The 19,810-nt window shown below is 43.7% G+C and overlaps 1 protein-coding gene across 2 annotated transcripts in view; it reads right to left on the reverse strand.

Moving 5' to 3' along the window:
* The window catches only part of ELAPOR1 (endosome-lysosome associated apoptosis and autophagy regulator 1), a 109,910-nt gene continuing 90,100 nt past the window's right edge, over positions 1 to 19,810 (reverse strand). Inside the window, exons 9-22 of one of the 2 annotated variants that reach the window (XM_021000583.2) lie at positions 18,289 to 18,466; positions 17,332 to 17,460; positions 16,918 to 17,008; positions 15,214 to 15,319; positions 14,749 to 14,886; positions 13,891 to 14,154; positions 12,542 to 12,715; positions 8,883 to 9,063; positions 7,891 to 7,987; positions 6,967 to 7,068; positions 5,550 to 5,676; positions 5,290 to 5,468; positions 4,581 to 4,746; positions 1 to 2,200 (exon numbers count right to left, since the gene is read on the reverse strand). In XM_021000583.2, coding sequence (XP_020856242.1) covers positions 2,138 to 2,200; positions 4,581 to 4,746; positions 5,290 to 5,468; positions 5,550 to 5,676; positions 6,967 to 7,068; positions 7,891 to 7,987; positions 8,883 to 9,063; positions 12,542 to 12,715; positions 13,891 to 14,154; positions 14,749 to 14,886; positions 15,214 to 15,319; positions 16,918 to 17,008; positions 17,332 to 17,460; positions 18,289 to 18,466 — 1,995 coding nt within the window. In that variant the 3' untranslated portion in view covers positions 1 to 2,137. Of the gene's footprint in view, positions 2,201 to 3,430; positions 3,968 to 4,580; positions 4,747 to 5,289; positions 5,469 to 5,549; positions 5,677 to 6,966; positions 7,069 to 7,890; positions 7,988 to 8,882; positions 9,064 to 12,541; positions 12,716 to 13,890; positions 14,155 to 14,748; positions 14,887 to 15,213; positions 15,320 to 16,917; positions 17,009 to 17,331; positions 17,461 to 18,288; positions 18,467 to 19,810 lie in introns of those variants that run through there. The other variant, XM_021000574.2, reaches the window with a different exon arrangement.

A 19,810-nucleotide genomic window follows, 5' to 3' on the forward strand; every position in this document is an offset into this window, starting at 1 on the left:
TCCAAAAGGTACATTTTTATTTCACACACATGTTACATGCAATACCCATCCCCTAACAAACTACAAATTCTTGGAAAACAGTGTAAAAAGGAAATCCAACCCGTTTTGACAAGACAGAATTTTGGTTTCACAAAGCTAAAAAATGTATTACAAAGTCTCTGTTGTATAAATATAGTCAGTCTTATCTTTAAGGTACAATCACGCCAAAAAAAAAAAGTCAACCGAAAAAATCTTGTTGGGTGGCAGAAGAAATCCCCTGGTCCTTGAATTCATCGTAATTTTCATTTGTGTCCCCAGCCAAACATAGGAATTACTTACAAGATGACTAATTCTTGTGTCTCAGGACTTTGGGCATCCCAATGAGATTTTAAAGTCGATTCTCCTCAGAGAATTTGTGTAAAACTTAGCAAAAAAAAAAGGGGTGGGGGTGGGGGGCTTTCTCAGAAATCACTTCTAAAATACAACTGCATCTGTCCAAGATCGCTAAAGAGCTCAAGGAGTAATAGGATGGACGATGGCTACTAGTGACCCTGATGGTGCCCTAGGGTCCCACATAGACCCCCTGCCTGTACCCTGAGGAAAAGAGATCTTTGAAATGTTTTAACCAAATCGCTGGAGTTCAAGATTGTTCTGAGGGGGCCCAGACTTTGGCTACACATTGTGCAAATCAGGGGTGAAGAGGCTATGATAGTTCCCACTGGAGCTGTTTTAGAGAGTGGTCTGGGAGCTCTTTCCATGTCCTTTGAGGCAGAAGGGTAAAATACTATGAGAGAAAAAAGAGTGGCTGGGTGCTGTCAATGCCAAGCTCCCTACCAAAGAGAGAGGGCTAAGGGTATAGGAGTAAATGTAAGGGAGAATTACAGAGTCAAGTGTGTGCATTTCCTGGACGAATTTCCCGGGAGAATCATAGATCCTAAAGGAGGAAATAACCACAACAAATAGAGAACTTGTGTATCCACTGATAAACCCTACCCTCCCATCAAGGATCAATGAGGGTGGTCTAGAGTAGCATGGGGGTTTTAATGAAAGAATTTCTAGGTACCCCTATCATTATGGAGGACAGAGACATGACTTTTCGATAACCCATTCTGTACAAACAAATTAATTATCAACTGACCATTAAATAGTGCAGACAGAAAAAGTGGACAAGTGGGCTACTGGCCAAGGAACCATCATTGTCATCTCAAAAAGTATAGTGAAGGGAGAGTTGTCAGTGGTAGAGGGGATAAAATATAATTTTGACTCTTCTGGTTTCTTCAGCCTCTCTTCTTACAGGTTTAGTGAGTTATAGAATAAAACAAAGGGACAGAGCTAGAAAAACTGAATTTGGGCTTGTCTGTGTCCCTTAGGGGCCAGAGGGAGATGGCAGGGAAACAGAACTATGGAGGTGGAATCTTTCGGTAGAGTATAACATCAGGGTAGGGAATATATTTGACCAGATTCTTCAGTGAATTTCTTTATTAACTTTCTTATTTGGCTCCAGTGAGAACACCTCTGTGATAAGAAAGGGAAAAGTACCACCTAGTAAAAGGGAGAAGATCCTTAGAACAAAACCCCCTGGCTCCTTTTTGTGCTTCCTAAGAATGCTCCATGTTATACTTGCCACACCTGTCCTCTCCACTCCAGGCTCAACTTCATGTCCAGAGGAAAGGAGGCCTTTCTATTCAAGACATCATCAGTAAGAAAGGAGCTCAAGGGAACTCAGCTGACTTGGCACCTAGTTCCCCAAGGGGAAACTGAGAAAATGCAAGGAGAATTTGTGCCTTTAGATAAAGAGCTAGGAGAAGTCAGCTCCGTACTTAGCAAGAGAGAACATTTTTTTTTTCATTTTGGAACAATTAGAACCATTGGTGGATAAAGCTACACTGTGGGAAGCTGGGTCATTTTGACAAATAGAAATGCAAGCAAAGGAGCCATTGTACAGACAATTGTGGGTGTGTTTGGCAGGTTTGGGGTAAGCAGGGTGGGATGTTTGGGTGTGTATATAAAAAAATCTGAAATTGAAACATTTTATGATAAGGCCACATAAAGAATCTTCCAGCTGCAGGTGTGGGAGAGAGCTGAGCAGCCAAGTCACCGTGGGCTCACAAAACAATCTGCCTAGGTAAGGAAGCAGAAGGAGGCAGGTCTGGGCCCCTCACATGTCCATGTCTCCTGAGGATGTCTTCAATGGCACAGAGTCAAATCCATCTGGTGTCCTCTGAAAGAGAGACAGTGATTGGGGACGGCTGGCACCCTTGGGTCTTCTTCTATACCCAGCAGGAAGAAGCAGAAAGTCGGGGTTGAAGAGGAGAGAGGCATTGCAGGAGGGTTAAGGAATAGGAAAACTAATAGGTGGAAAAGGTGGAAGGGTAAAATGCCTGATTTCAGTAGCTATATAGAAACAAGAACTTTTGTCAGTATTTGAGCTTTGTACTTGTTTGGTTTTTTGTTGTTGTTTTGTTTTGCTTTGTTTTTCTCAAGGACACCTTTATTGATCAAGGCAATTAGAAAAGCCAGGGATAAAAGTTAAAAAGAAGTTTTTAAGAGAAAGAATAAAAGCTTCCTGCCTCATCAATCTAATTAAAATGAAACCCTTTTTTAAAAAATTTTATTAATTTACTTTGATTTATCAACAATCACTTCCATATGCTTTTGAGTTTAAAATGTTTCTCCCCCTTCCTCCCCACCACCCTCCCCAAGACGGCACACAATCAGATATGGGCTATACATTCACATTCCTATTAAACACCTTTAATGAAACCCTTTCTATGACATAATGTTGTACGTTTATAATGTGCCTCCCTACTTCATTCCCTCCCTGCCAAGTTCCTGGGATTGACTATTTTCCCACCAGAAAACAGACAAATAAACAACCAAACAAAAAAAATGAAGGCAGGGAAGATGAAGGGAGATGCCTAGCAAAGTGAACAGGATTCAGGAGTTCAGATTTTCCTTCCCTTCTCCACATCTTCAGTCCTCCCTGCCCCTTCCCATATGTTTGCCTCAGTTTCCTCAGCTGTAAGTGGGGATGATAATAAAGCACCTACCTCCCAGAGCTGTTATGAGGATAAAATGAGATAATATTTGTAATATGTTTAGCACAGTACCTGGCACATAGTTGCTGTTATATATATGTTGGCCGTTATTATTGTTATTGTTATCATATACACACATGCTACAGATGCTTTTAAGTCACTTGGCACGGGGCAGGAATTAGAGCACTTTGTAGAACTGTAGAAGCAGCTCGTGCTGGCTATGCCTTCTGTTTGGCTCCGTGCCCAGCCATAAGGTAGTGCCTGGTGTTCGCGTTTACGAGCATCAAGCTCGCCCTCTCATCCGCAGGTACCCTATCCCTCCCAACTCTGAATGGCTCACACAATGAACATCGCTGTAATTCTGCCCAGAAGGATTTGGCCAGGATGCCTTGAGGGACAGCACCCCCTGCTGGCTAAATAATGTGGTTTGTTCCCCCCTGCTTTGGACTAAAGCCAGGCTTTAGCTTGCGGAACTCTAATAAGGCTATTCTACATTTATAAAGTACTAGCTTTCTAAAAGGCCAGAGCCAGCCTAATTGAAATCAAACCCTCTGTACAATATAATTATATGGTCCTAATATGGGTTGGTTTATTTACGTTTCCAGAAGTTGTTGAGTCATACGAGAAACAGATTTTTTATTTAGGGCTAGAAGGGACCTCAGCGAGCTCAAACTGCGTCTACAAGACCCTGGGGGAGGAAGCACTATGCCCAGATGCAAACTGAAACCAAGATGGAGCCAGGGAGAGCTAGAGATTACACCACCATAGATTTATAGCTGGAAGGGAGTTTAGGGGTCATCTAGTCCAACCCCCCTCATTTTACAGATGAAGAAACTGAGGACCAGAGAGGGGAAGTACCTTGTACAAGGTCATAGAGGTAGAAAGCAGCATTGCTGGGATTTGAACTCAGATCTTAAGACTCTTCTTCCATTGAAGCATGCTGGATAAAACTGGCATTGCAGGAAAAGCATGTTTTAATTAAATTCAGGAAACCTGGGCTTGAGTCCCAATTCTTGTTGTTGTTTTTTTTGTCTAGGCAATGGGGTTAAGTGCCTTCCCCAGCATCACACAGCTAGTACATGTTATGTGTCTGAGGCTGGATTTGAACTCAGGTCCTCCTGAATCCAGGGCCAGTACTCTATCCACTGCGCCACCTAGCTGCCCCTTGAGTCCCAATTCTAACAATAGCAATATGGCCATCAGCAAATTATTTAGCCTCACTGCGCTTCAGTTTTCTTACATGTAAAATGGAGATAATAATAGTTGATATATAGTCTATAATAATCTATTGTATACGGTTGTTTTAGGGAAAATGCTTTGTAAAACATATAAATATTGGTTATTATTATATCTAGAGAAAGTTCAATGAATGAATAGAATGGAATGAAAAAAATGGAGGACAGAAAGCAAGGATGGGGATGTTAGGGGAAGCAGAACCATGGGTCACTGAGTAATTCTGGGTCACTCAGCTTTCTAAGAAGGTCATTCCTTCCTAGGACCAATGCCCTTCTCAGTCCAGCTCTGGCAATATGCCTTTGGTACTGTGTGGCTCGCCCAACCTACCTTAGAAGTGAATGACTTGATCTTCCCAAAGAGGGATTTTTTGCTGGTGAATATGAGATCATCCTCTACATCCTCACCCTCCATGATGGCGCAACTGTCAGCGGCAGGCAGATCACAGTCCTTAAGGGTGGCATTCATCACCAGCTTAGAATATTTGTACTCTAGTCTATGAAAGAGAAGAACAGGAAAACAACCCCATTAGTTTGGGTTGATGGAGTGTAAGCAAGCTGGGCTGGAGGCAATCATTTCCCTTTCATAGTAGGGGAAGGCGAGTCAGAAAGTAGAGGTGGCAAGGTTGAGAAGAGGCTGTGGTTATCTTGGCTCTTAATCCAATGGTCTGTTTTCTAACACTAACTGCCTTGGTGAATTTCAAAGCATAATATAAATATAATACTGTGGGAATAAAAAATATTCAGGGAAATAGAAAAATAAAAAAATAAGCATGTCCTGCACTTACTTTTTGTTTGAGGATCTCCCAGCTATTCAGATTTCTAATGCACTCCTGATGGTGATGGCCAATATTATCATCCTCACTTAAGAGGCATACAGAGAGAGGTTAGGTGGTTAGCCCTAGATTTACATGATCGAGGGCCAGCACAGGGAAAGATCCCAGCAATTCTGACTCCCAGGACATGAGATGCTCCCCAGCCTTCCGGTTCCATCCCCTTATCCTCCACCCCTAACTCAACCCAGATATCTAGTCATATACTTTTGGTTCTTTTTCCAGAAGTAACAGGTCATGACAGTGAGAAGAATGGCAGCACAGGTGCCAGCAGAGATGCCCACTTTGAGCCAAAAATCCATCGTCTTGCAGATGGTAACACTCTGATCAGGCAGGGAGATGCCTCCTGTACACAGCTTCGGCTCTCGCCACACATAAGTGGTTCTCTGTTGGGGAGGGAAATAAGGATTTTAGTGTCAGACCTTTACTATGTCTGGATTAGTGAATACTCCACCAGGCGACCTTACCTGGATACCGGCCACACAGCTACTGATGATAGCGTGGTAGTCAGAGCTGGAGCAGAGGGGGCAAGCTGTCACACTCTCCCACAAGAAGTGGAAGTTACAGCCATCACAAGTCCCATCGGAACATTTCCTAATAGGATAGAGAAAGAAGAATATTACTCATGGGTAGGGGACATGTAGTAGAAAATCCTGGGACTCCACCCTTGTCATAGGTTCCCTGACTAACCCTTTTTTTTTTGCCAAGATCCTCCATATTTCTCCCAAACTTTGATTCCGACTATGGTCTATCCACCCCAATTGCTAACATAGAGGCTTGGATCCTTGATAGCCATTTTAACATGACTGTACACAAATAATGTATGTTATAGGTGCCTTGTGCAACCCTTTGGTTCTGTTTGGTATCACTCATTGTACCCCCAACCTCTCTGCCCATTACGATCCCTGCTGTCAGCAAGATTCTCACATAGCCTGCTCCGCCACCGACCCCCTCCTACCATTTTTATGTCCCTACTTAGCTGATTCCTTAGAAGATCTGGCCACCAAGGGTGAGCCTTCAAATCACCACGTGGCTCATGTAGGTCCTAATGGCACCTCCCCTGCCTTTTACAATGGCTGAGATTCCTCAGTTTGTCTCTGTGTGCTTTAAAGAATCATCTTTGTATAAATTTGTATAAAAACAGAGTTCAGAGACCAAAGCTCGTGAGAGTCTGCACACGACAAATTAGCCAGAGCAGCATGGCCCGTAGCTATCCTTAGTCATTGTTTGACAGTAGAGGATAAATTCGATGTCTTCCATTGGTTTATTCCTTTCCTGTGTGAAAGCCCTTAACAATCTGGCTCCAATCTACCTGTCTTCCCTCTTTCACGTACTTGATGGTCCAGCCAAACTGGCCTTTCCGCAGTCCCTCACCCATGACAAACCATCTGAGCCTTTGAGAGCCTGTCTCTCCCCCCCACTCCCCGCCATGTTTGGAATGTTCTCCTTCCTCACCTCTACCTCATAAATACTGGATCCCTTTAGAGCTCAACCCCAGGGCCACCTCCTACGTGAAGCCTTTCCTGTTGCCCATAGCTGCTAATATCGACAACTGCCTCCCTGAAATTACCTGGTATTTTTTTGCTTTGTGTGTGTTTTGCATTTACTCATGTGCATACATGTTGTGCCCCCCAAGAACTTTAAGGGACTATGTAATTTCTGTCTTTCTATCCCCAAAGCCCAGTACAGTGCTTGGTATGTAGTAGGCACTTAATAAGTGCTTTTTTTGATTGATTGGTTCCTGAGTCTATTGAGGATTCAGGGCTCTTTGTATCCCCAAGGACCCAGGGGGAAGCCCAAGATGCCTTCTACCTCCCTCCGTTTTAACCATCTCCTGAGTAATGGAGAATATGGGCTTCAGTGCTCCCCATCTATTATGCTTACGCTGGCAGCGAGAGGCTTCCAGGGGCAGGTTTCAGTGGATTGCATCTGATGCGGACAGTGGTTGACCTCCCAGAAGTACAAGATTGTGTCACCTCATTAGACCTGCAAAGGAATCCAGACCACTTGGGGAAGACCACAGACACCTACTGGTGCTCCTGAGGAGTTAACCCGGCATGGACCTAAGGCCCCCTTCCAGCCGCAAGGATGCACAAAGAGAGACAGCCCAGATGACTGGTATTGGCTTAGTTTATTCATGTCTGAAAAGGCGGGAGGGAGAAAGATCAAGAGCCTCAGTAAAGGGGAAAAGGAAGAGTCAGGAGGAGATGGGAGGGTGTGATGGCACAGCAAAGAATTGGTGGATGTCAGAGGCAGAGCGGGGCATACATTTTCAGACATGGCCAATGTGTTCGTGGTTTTGTTTGGCTGAATTTATTTGTTGCAAGATAAGGTTCCATAGTGGAGGCAGAGGTGACAGTAATTAAAAGAAAAACGAAAATATCTTAAAGTCTCCAGGGGAACGAAACACAAGAATATGGATCATCGCGAGTACGGATTGTTTCACGCTTTGCACTCGTATCCCCGTGCCTAGCACAGTGCTTGGCACACAGTAGGCATTTGACAAATACTTGTTGATTGACTGATACAGAATTGGGGAATCTTTCATTTGAAGAGGTCCAGACCATCTGAGCTCTCCCTCTTGCTCCCAGGGCAGGACTGCCCCAAGGATAACACAGAATTCCAGAAGGTGCTGCGGACGATGGACCACAACTGCACTTAATGGGCAGATGCTTCACAGGTCACAGTGATTTTAGATCAATGTATGGCCAAGGAGAGATGGATGGATGCATGGATGGATGCCCAAGAACTCTCTACTTCAACCAAGGCTAGTTTCTTTACGTACCAGATCTCTGCATAGTGCCTCACCTGTAAAAGAAGATCACGTCGGGCATCCTTAGAGTTTCGGAGGGAAAAAGTTCAGCCGGGGAGGTGATTCCATCTAAGTTCATATTTGTTGTCACCCCTGCCAAAACAAAGTCTCCCGATTAATTCTCAGTAGGAACACAAGCTGAGAACTACCCTATTCCTCTAAGCCCTGTATCTCACCAGAAGTTTTGCAAACCTATATATCATCCTATCCCTGGAGGCAGCTAACGAATGGGGCAAAGGTCTAAAAAAGGAACAAAGAAACATGGTGAATTGGGAATGGAATTAGAGGTGGAATCTAGAAGTTCAAGTGCCCAGTCTGAATCTCTAACCATTGATGCATGTAGATTTTTTCTTCATTCATTTGCTCATTCACTTGTTCATTCAACTATTTACTGTCTACTACGTGCTGGACCCCTGGATCATTGCCTTGTTGTGGCAGAGAGGCTTACATAGCTCAATGAAATTATGAACTATGTTGTGCAGGGTTACCCAAGATGGATAGGTCATAGTTTGAGATCACAGGGTTATCCAAGACACACTGGTCATGCTTTCGAATTGTGGCACTGAAGAGGACTTTTGAGAGTCCCTTGGACATCAAGGAGATCAAATCGGTCAATGCTTATACAAATTAATTCAGGCGATTCATTGGAAGGTCAAGTAATGAAGCTGAAGCTTAAATACTTTGGCCACATGATGAGAAGATGAGACTTATTGGAAAAGACCCTGCCTGATGCTGGGAAAGATTGAAGGCAAAAAGAAAAGGGGATGGCAGAGGAAATGAATAGATAGCATCACGGAAACAATGAACACGAACTTGGACAGACTTTGAGAGACGGTGGAGGACAGATGGGCCTGGTGTTCTCTGGTTCATGAGGTCACAAAGAGTCAGACATGCCTGAACAACTGAACAAGAACACAACTCCTATGTGCTTAGCATAAGTTTGGGACTTTTCTTCCGTACTTGAGACCTGGCCGGCTGTGCCACTCACCTACAAGTCGATCGGCAAGGCTGACAGGTTGTGAGGAGACGCCAGCCTTATAGCCTGTCACCTCAGAGGGGATGATGACTGACTGACAGGCGTAGGAAGTGATGGATTTAGAGAAGCCTGAATCCCCCTCTGGGATCCGGATATCAGTGACATTATCTGTGCACAAAGCCATTTTCTTACCCTGGGGAAGAAATGGATCAACAGTTAGGGAAAACCTTCAAAGAAGAAGAGAGGACAAACTGGTTAAAGTCTAAGATTTCAGCTTTTCTGTGGTCCAGAATAGGGAATGACTCATTTCAGACTTAATTACAAGCTAGGAGAAAATCCCATGTGTCCTGGTGTTTGAGACTGTCAGGCATCCTCATTCTTTTGTGAAGAAGAGCTATTTTCCATGTGAGGTGGTTTGAGATCACTTCAGGTTTGAGGTGACTATGTGGGAGCATGGAGACCTGATTTCATTCATTCATTCATTCATTCATTTGCATTTTGAGTTTCAAGTTGCCTCCCTCCCTTCTCCTCAACCCTGCATTAGGGAAAGCCAACATTTGATAAAGATATATATGGGACTGATTTTCACTAAAAGTGGCCCATCACTGTAGAGAATGCACTTTGAGATGACAAAACAATCCCTTTATTATCTGCTGAGCTGGAGGAGCCAGTGACTCAGTGGACCTTTTAAAGGGGAGACAGCCCGTGGGCTTACTCTCTTCCTTCAACCCTCCAGGTGGCATCATGGAACTTTGAGGCATTCATGGCAGGGGAGGGGGGGTGGAGGATGCACCGTTAGGTGGCACAGTGGATAGGGTGCTGGGCCTGGGTCAGGAACATCTGAGTTCAAAACCAGCTTCAGACACTTAATAGCTGTGTGACCTGGGCTAGTCACTTATCTTCTGTCTGCTTCAGCTTCTTCAACAGTAAAATGAGGATAATAATAGCATCTACCTCATAGGGTTGTTGTGAGGATCAAGTGAGAGCCTGTTAACACAATAACTGGACCATAGTAGACACTCAATAAATTTATTCCTTTTTTTCCTTTCTCCTTTTCCCACCCTGGCACCACGGTGTCTGCTCTCACAAGACAACTAGAATAGGGGCTCTCCACTAGCCAAGGCTGTGCCTCGGTCCCTACCTATACTTTCTGCCTTGTGTTTCCTTTCCTGAGTAAATCAGGAGCATCAGCTTCAAGGTGCATATGTCTACTCTTAGAGTAGTGGGTTCAAGAGGTCCAGAGGTCCAGTGCTTCCTAACTGACTATGGTCAAGGGAAAGTGCTTCACTGGAGAAAATGTGAATAACAGGTAAATAACAGGGAGTTATTTGGACAGTGAAATGTGGCCATATCTTTTCAGACGTTCCCACATACTGCTCTGTGTTTTGTTGAGGTTTGTCAGCTTCCCAGAAGAGACTATAATAGTAGTTCTAAGTCACTAAATCCTGTTTTAAGTTCATTTTTGTCAAATTTATTCTTGCGAGTATTTGGTATTAAGTATTATTCCTTCTGTGCACAGGAAATAAATAACTGTCCCATACCTGATTCGGATTGTACACTGAGTACCTTTCTACTTTTCTTTTTTGGGGAAATCCCAGGTATGAGCCCAAACTTAAGCTGTTAAGTAAATCAGCCATGAGGCACTGGGGTAAGGGTTCAATAAGATGAAAAGGGTGAGGAAAGGAAGATTTAAGCTTCTTCTCATTATCAGCTGGGCCCCCCAGGACTGAACCTGGTCCAGGCTGAGTCTAGAGTAGAAGAACCTCCTCTTAGAGAAGTGAGTGGGTGCAGTACTTCAGCCCCTGTGGCCACATCAGTGGCTGCTTATTAGAAACAGATGAGCAAATAGGCACAAAAAAGTGAAGAGACTTTGTTAAGAAAATAAGCATCAGAGGTGGAATTTCAAGTCTTCCTGACTTTATCCACAATATAAAATGAAGGCGTTATAGACAATGGCTTTCAATATCCCTTTCAATTCTAAATCTATGATTCTGTGATCCTATGTCATGTTGCCTCTAATAAATAGTAAATAAAAGATTCAAACCCAGGTCCTCTGATTACAAATCCAAGATTATAGATTCACATCTGGATGGGACCTCCAAGAACATCAAGGACAGCCTGCCTCATTTACAGATAAGGAAATAAAGGAGACTGAGGGTCTAACCCAAGATGACAAAGGGCGTAAGAAACGGGGGACAAGTTCAGGAGAATCCAAGCCCTTGAACTACAGGTATGGGGCTCTTACTTTGACCCGGATTGCGACTCTGCCATCCAGTTGGCTATCAGTTCCAACTTTGTGCCATCAGCATATTTTATTAGCATACAGTGTATGCCTTCACTCACATTGTTGATAATCATGTGAAAAGTACAGAGACAAGGACACATTCCAGATCCCATCTGACACGATTGCCAGATTTTTCCTTATGTGTTTACGTTCATGTCTTCCTTTCTCCCACAACTCTTAAACAATTTCTTTTTGCTTGGTCATGTCCAACTCCTTGCAAACTGTCCATGGGATTTTCTTGGCAAAGATACTACGGTGGCTTGCTATTCCTTCTCTGGTAGATTAAGGCAAACATGCCTGGCATCATGCAGCTTGTAAGTATCTGAGACCAGATTTGAACTCATGAAGATGAGTCTTCCTGACTCCAGGACCAGCATGTGATGCACTGAACCATTTAGCTGCTCCCAAATGGCTTCCTCGTAGCTATCAAAACCAAATGCCTTAACCTTATTTTTAACATTCTTCACAATTATGACTGCAGCCTACTTCCCAGACTTTCACAATACTACTCTAGGCAAACTAGATTTCTTACCATTCTCCATTTGTGTTCAGTGATTTATTGTCTTGGGGCCTGCTTTCATGCTATAACCAATGCCTTAAATACCCTTCCCACCCCCTTGCCCCATTCTCTGTTTACTGAAATCCTAAGTATCCATCAAGACTCAATGAGCTTCCTAAATCCTAGGCAGCTAGGCGGCATACCCAGCTGGGCCTGGAGTCAGGAAGACCTGAGTTCAAATCTGGCCTTAGACTTTTTCTAGTAGCTATGTGACCCTATGCAAGTCACTTAACATGTTTGCCTCAGTTTCCTAAACTGTAAAATTAGGATAATAATAGCACCTACCTCGTAAGGTTATTATGAGGACCAAATGAGACAATATTTTAAAAAGCACTTAGCACAGTCCCTGACACATAGTAGGTACTATATAAATGCTTATTCTCTTCCCCTCACCCTCCAAAAAAAAAAATCCCTTCAGCTTTAAATGATCTTTCCTTTTCTGGGTTTCCAGACAGTACTTTCTCTATTCCTCTTCTCATGCATTTTTTTTTCTGTTTTGCATGATAAACTATTCTCTTACATATGATGCCCTTTCACTAAATCATAAGCTTCATGAGAGCAAGGATTATTTCATATTATTTTTTATATTTTCTCCAGCACCCCACTTATTCCTTTGCACATTGGCATTTAATAAATGTTTATTGAATCATATTTTCAAAAACAGTTAAAAAAAAGATAATCCCCAAATTTTAATTATTCAGGGAAAAAATGTACTAGAGGGAAAAGTTGTTTCCCCACCTTTTTTTTTCCCCCTCAATATTTCATCCCTCATCCATCAGCAGCCTTTCCCGAGTTCTCTCCCCACACATACACCTGCATACATTTTACCTGGTTTCCACAGAGGCTGAGGGTAAAGTGGTGGAAATACTTGAGCCCTTTGGAAGTAAAGCTTGGTCCCCCAGACAGAGAGATAGGATTTGCCAAAGCCGAGAAGTCATAGTTGAAGGTTCTGGCTACATTGGCGACAGAGAAGGTGCAGTCGTTGAAACAGAGCGAGTGGATCTGCAAAGAGCAACGGGAGCTCAGTCAGCTGTCTGGCCCTCGGGGCACTGAGACTGGAGCATGAATCAGAGCTACCAGGAAGGCTGGAGCTGGAACCCAATCAGGCACTTTCCCAAATTGAACCAGCCCAGAGTTAGAGAAAGGAGAAAAGAATAAGGACTGAATTGCAATAAAGTGCTGATAATAATGAGTGATTATAATGTCTATCCTTGGGAAATGGACCTCTCTCAAAGCACCATCTTCATATTTAAACCAGGACTCAGCCTCTTCATTTTATGGTAGAGAAGACTGAGTTACTGACAAAGGAAGGGTGGCTAGGCTGAGAGAAGAAAACCCAGCAGTCTCCCCCCTCCCCTTTCATCATACTTGACTCACAGGTGATTTGCAGGTTTCCATAACAGAAGTACCCTGGTCAACAACCTAAATCTCTTATTTCACCTCCCCTCCCCAACCTCACTTCTTAGGTTTCTGTGGAAAGAGTACCCATAGCTGCTCGTGTTCCTTGCTCCTTTTTTGGGGGAAGCCATTCGGAGGCCTCAATCACTGATGATAATTAAAGTGGTAAAGTCTGCAAAGCCCTTTATATAAAGCTTCACATAAACATTATTTCATTTCAGCCTGGAGGTCGTGATGTGCCATGGCAAGAAAGGGATGGATGTGGCAAGAGTCCCCTCCATGCCTTAGAAGACAGTGATGGTACCACTCCTCCAAAGAAAAAGTTAGATTCCCAAAGCTGGACTAGACAAATTGTTATGAAATCAGGCTGGATTATATTGAAATGGACTGGAAGCTTGGGGCACCAGGGCTCCCTCCTTCTCTTTGCCCTCCTTTCCCCCACTTGTTATGAAAAATATACATTTTCACTTGTTAGGCCCCTGCATAAATGCCTCATTACCCTCTAGGTTTAGATGGATTCTAATCTCTCTTATTTATCCCTAAAGGAAGAAGAGAAGATGAACTCAATTCCATGCCATCCCCTGAAGGTGAAAGGGAGCTCTGGGCTCTGAAAAGCAAGGGTATATCATTCACAGGGCCAACACATCCTGGGCATCCAGCATCCTGGGTATATGCCCAAGAAATATGCTAGAGCTTAGACGATTAAGATCTCTTTGACTTGATTAAATAGCAGCCAATCTGACATGATAAATGAATGGGTAGAGTTGATTGGGTGGCACCTTGTTACTCTGGGTCCCTGGGCCACAGGGCACACAGGCCTGGATGCCATAGGGCTGGTGTGCTCTCAGGAATGTGTTCTTAGGACAGGAGTGGCAGGCCCCAGATTCTCGGTTGATGTAGTAGCCAGCGGGACAGGAAGCACAGGAGGAGCCAGAGTCAGAGGCCTCCAGTGCACAGAGGCGGCAGTAGGAGGCCACCCCATCCATGACATTGGTGACATTGATGGAGTAGAGCTTGGCAACATCATTGGTGTACTTCCGGCCCTAGGACCAAGAAGAAAGGAGAAAGAGATCAAAGGATATGTATTTGAGCCCCAGGGGAAGAATCCACAATTGAGGTTGTTGGGGATCAACAGATTGACCTCTTATCCTATAATTAGGGGATAAGCCGAGAAATACTCTGCTGTGTTTACTGTGTTCATTCTACTTCTCATCCATGCATTCCACAAATATTTACTAAACAGCTGTTATATAAGGCATTTCTCTCCTTTTAAACACAGGGCCGGATCTAGAATAGACACTGAGGAGATCTTTGTGATACCAGACAGAAGCTGTTAGATTCTGGGACTGGTTATCTAGGAGGGCTATGGTAACCACTTACCCAGGAAAGTATTAGGAATAAGACAGATCCCTACTTGTCTGGTCAGGGTTATTTATCTCAGGTAGCAGAAACAAGTATCCCAGGCTGGTTATGAGAAGATAAATGGGATGATCTCTTACAGTTCTTCTAAACCTAGTGCTCTGAGCATCACCCCCCACTCCCAGGCTAGTTCTGAGAATTCTCCCTTGTTCCAATTGTCTTGTCCTGAGCAGTGATGCTTCCTGGGGATGAGAGCTAGGCTAAGTGGAGGATCTTACTGTTTCATGGGAAGTGGTCCTCTGGAAGGCCCAGGTGAAGCTCATGCTGGAGTTCTTCTCAATGATGTAAGTGTAGGACTGTTTGCCCTTGCGTCCTTTCCAGGTTTCCACTGGCGTGTTAGTCCTGGAATTCATTCCCTGAATCCAAAACAGGGATAGAATTTTTGTACTGAGTTTGAACCCTCCCTCTACCTGCCCTGGCCTCTCCATTCTGTCTTCCTCATGGCAGTGAATGTAGAAGTATATCATGAAGACCTAATTAGAGTAATCACTAGACTCATAATTAGTCTGTGAACAAGGATGGTGCCTTCTTTCTCTTCTGAGTCTCCTCAGGGCACTGAGGTATAAGTCCTTCCCTTCCACCCCACTCTTCCCGCACAGTAGATGCTTACCAGAGTGAGCAGATGAGGTTAACCCTCCCTCTGGTCCCAGGAGGTACCCCATCAGGCCAGGGAAGCAACCTACCACCATGAAATAAAGTTCGCAGTTCACGGAACACACAGTCTCAAAGACAAAAGTGATTCTGGCCACCTCTTTATTCTCTGTGTCTGCCATCACTGAATGTGGAGGGCTGTGGGAGCAGAAGCCAGATGTCACTTCTGGGGGGCCATAAATATCAATTTAAAAAAACCAACACAGGCCAAAAGGGAGAGGGAGCCCGATGAGGCTATAGGTGCTCTGGGAGAGGCCCTCAGCTCTCTCGTCTGGTTTCTTTAACGAAGGCCTGCCTGTGCCCACCCAGAAAGCCGCTCAAATCCCAGCTCTTCCTGCGCTGAGGGTACAACAACCCTTCTCTTCCCTAAATGTGTCTGACAGTTTGACTCTATGCAGAACCACGAGAAACAGTGCTGGGGGTATAAGTGGATGATCAGGTGCTTCACTAGAAAGGGGCAGGAACACAAACAAAAATCCTAAAAATATAGATAATCCTTCTCATGATAAGCTCATGATGGGATTCAAGCAGGACAGAAAGGAAGAAGAAGTGAAGTTATACTGGCAAAGGAAAAGTTGATCAGAGAGTTTTGGTCTTTTTTCCTTGAAAAGCGTAAGTGGAACAGAGAATTCATGGTGGATCTGGAGAAATCCAGTGACAGCTTGGCTTCCCACTCTGGCCCTTCCTTCTCCTTGGTTCTGGGGGCCCCCACATCTCAGGTCTTCTGTTCCCAAGCCAATGGTTCCATTCACCATTGGCGGAGACAGAAGATTTTAGCCTGGGCTCCCAGGGGCCCAAGCCCAGGGGAACCACAGAGTCCTAGTGTTGGGAGGGACTGGAAAGTTGTTTTAGTCAGGTCATGTGTACAGATAAGGAGGCAGGCCCAGAAGGATTACGTGATTTGTCCAAGGTTAATGACAAAGCCATGACTAGTCCCCTCCAGCCTCTTTAGTCCACAATACCATGTCACATGTCACATGTCACATCCTCCTTAAAAAAGGGGAGAGGGAACATTCAAATAATACTTCTTGACCAATGAGGACAAAAGGCTAAAAAGCAGGGGGATAATCCCTCTTCTCAGGGAGGCCAGATGGCAATACCCTTCCTATAACATCGAGGGACAAGAATGACAACTAGCAACATTGTGTACTGGGAAGAAAACTGGCCCAAGAGTTTTGAAAGTCTGTGATCCAGTGTAAGCTCTGTAACTGGTGGCGCCATAGTGCATGAGAGTGCCAGGCCTAGAGTCAGCAAGACTCATTTTCCTGAGTTCAAATCTGGCCTCGGCCAGACTTACTAGCTGGGTGGCCCTGGGCGAGTCCCGTTTGCCTCAGTTTCCTCCTCTGTAAAATGAGCTGGAGAGGGAAACTACAAACCCCTCCAGTATCTTTGCCGAAAAAACTCCAAATGGGGCGGTGGAATTGGACACAGCTGAAACAACTCAACAATAAGAACTGAGTGGATGTGTGACTCTGGGGCCCTGGTTTCCTCATCTGTGAAATAAAGCTTTGGATTAGATTTCTAACATCCCTTCCAGCTTTGACGGAATTTTGTCAAGCAACAAGACAACAGCAACGCTATGGTGCACTCGGTAAACTTGCATGTGTGGCTGTCAGGAAACCATGATTTCATTCAGATTTCAAGCCTGAGAGCCACCTCTTAGAAAAACTTGGCCTTCTGCGATTTAGATGTGGCGGCTTTAGCTCCAACACCTCCTGGGAGTTTATATTCCTCACCTGAATCCTGGTATAATCAGCGTAAGAATCATGAAGTCGTTATCTGAGGCTCCAGCAGCTGTATAAATATGGTCACCAGCCACCTCCCAGCCTGGAAAATCAGGGAGAAGATGGTGCATTCCTGAGACCTCGAGCAGTAGAGTCAAGTATGACTAAACTGAGAGAACGAGGCAAAATGAGTTTCTGAAATAGATGGAATCCCTTGGTCCCCAGGCAAGAGGTTCATGAGGTGATTCAGTTACTTTGGTCAAAGACACTGAAATCATCAGGACAAAAGGAAGAAGAATTACAAGGTTTAGAAGGCAAAGTTCATTTCTATAGGGCATCAACAACACCAGGGAAAACTGCAGAGACACGGAGGTGGACACAGAGGTGGAGGACAGAGTCATGGGATGGAAAAGGGAGGGCCCTTACCTGCCATGCCCTTGTACTCAAAATTGATTCCACTAAGAACAGTTGTTTCCATATTTGTGGGCAGGGTGTTCCACCATTTGTATTCGAAACCCAGAGCTGGTTCAGTCCCAGCTGGGCAGCTGACACAGCCTAATAGGAGGTGAAGCACAAGAGTTACTGAGCAGGAAGACCCTACTGACCCAAAATGGAGCTGCAGCCATGTTGGTTAATGACAACAATAGTCAGACAGTGAAAAAAGGTGCAGTTCTGTTCTAAAAATGCCTGCTATTGACTCAAAAAAATCTAATTCTCATTTACCATATCTAACAAACTCCAAATGTGACAAAAAAATTGACCTGTATTTTATAGGCCAGAATGATGGAGCAAAGGCAAAAAAAAAGATTGAGAAGTGCTAGATACCCACAAGTTCAGGCTTCTCCCCCAATTTTTCAGTCTAAAATCCTGGTGTATCTTATAGTTCAGGGCATCTTCAAGCCCAACACATGCAGTTCATAGGATTGGATGTAATTCATCCCCAATGCCTTTTTTCCCCATCATTCCTGGACTCTGCTGTGTCCAATCGGGCTACCTCAGGCTGGGAAACCTAGTGATACCATCTTCTGCACAGATAGAAGCAGCCCCTGTTGTTGGGACATAGTCGCCTCCTATCCAAGTTATTTCCTTGACTCCTGTGCCAGTGTCTGTAAGATTTCGTGCTAGAAGAAGGAAGGGAAGAGATTCTGAAGTTGGACTCTGAAGAGTGTGGGACTTCAGGTGTCCTGTATCCCAGGATGGTACTCAGGCCAGTGTTCCCCCTCAGATCAGAGGCATCTGGCTCTTAGTACGTTCCTCAGGAGACAGAGGGTTGTGTTCGGGGCTCACGGTGGGATTATCAACCTAGCCATGAGACCCACTGTAGGGTGAGATGGTAATGGATAGTGCAGCAGGTCAGGACAGAAGGTGAGGAGTAGAGGTTACCTGAGCCATTGGAGAAGGAGCCGTAGGGACAGGGCTCACAGGTGCTGGTGTTGGTTTTGAAGAATCCTGGGTTACAGGGTGGGCAACGGGTCTTCATTCCAGAGGCTGGAAGTTTCATTGCTCCCTCAAGATCCTCACTGCAAGTTTTTGGCTCCGCCCATTTGTACATGAGCTGTGTCTGGAAAAAAAAAGAAAGAAAGAAAAGAAAAGATCCAAGTATTGCTAGCCATCCACCTTGTAGGATTCACAACATATCAAAGGGGTACAATGAATAAACTATTAGATCCATTGGAAATCAAACCAATGGGCAGTGGGAACTATAGGAAAAAGGGATAGTCACTCATCCATTTAATGACTAGTATATATAAGCCACAATGCTAGGCACAGTAAGAGAAAGACAAAGATAATTATAATACTATCTATGGACTGTGTTAGAACTACCATGTTAAACTGAATATATACTGGAACAAAGTATATGTAATAGGGACTCATAGTTTCACATAAAAAATTTTTTTCTTTGTATACGGAAATGCTCATATTTATTGAGATTTAGCAATATCATAATAAAAAAGAAAATTTAGCAAAATATATTTTCTATGCCCACATAGAACTCACAACTTGGGAAGAAGGGGATACAGCAAAAATGTATTTTGGTATATAACAATGATGTAATATTGCCTCCATAATTTTTTTAGTTGAAACAGCTGAATTTTATATATCTACACATATACATACAATCTTATTTTATTGCTAGAATTTCTAACATCCTAAATTACTCTGTATTTTATAGGCCAGATAATAATATTCAGGCATAGATAATAATATAAGTCCAGGCAGGAAAGTGCTAGATTTATAGAAGTTCAGGTTTTCCCTTAAATTTCACATTTCAAAACCTCAATGCAGCTTATAATCTAGGGCACATTCCTCACCCCTGTCTATGGCATTCTCTAGCCCACAAAGTACTGGTCATATTATCTGGCATGTAATTCTACTAAGGTTAAAATCTCCAGAAATCATCTCCAACTCCTTTCTCCTCATTGGTTCACTGGCCTTTGCTTTGTCAAATTGGCCAATCACAGGCCAGAAAAACTGGTTAACCTCCCCTCCATGATAGCTATATAACTATTTAAAAAATCATATGGGTTTTAAAAATATTTTTTATTTATTGTGTTATATTGATAATTTTTCTGATTTTGAACCAGCCTTTGATCCCTCATATAAACCCAAATTGGTCATGAGGAATAATATTTTATTGTATTACTGTGATCAATTAGTCAATATTTTATTTAATGTCATTAGGGAAATTGGGCTATAATTTTCTTTTTTAGTATTATCTTAGCTGGGTATTAAGGTCAACACCTGACAGGTAGTGTGAAGAAGTGGGTTAGAAGACCTGGGTTCAAGTTTTTCTTCCAGCACATACTAGTTATATGATCCTGGGTGAGTTCAAACTTTACCTCTCAGTGCCCCCAAGCAGGGGTTTCTCATAGACATGCCTAATATGAGAGAAATTGTAGGTCAA

Source organism: Phascolarctos cinereus, unplaced genomic scaffold (assembly GCF_003287225.1).
Source record: "Phascolarctos cinereus isolate Bilbo 61053 unplaced genomic scaffold, phaCin_HiC Scaffold_5;HRSCAF=322, whole genome shotgun sequence".
Lineage (NCBI taxonomy): Eukaryota > Metazoa > Chordata > Mammalia > Diprotodontia > Phascolarctidae > Phascolarctos > Phascolarctos cinereus.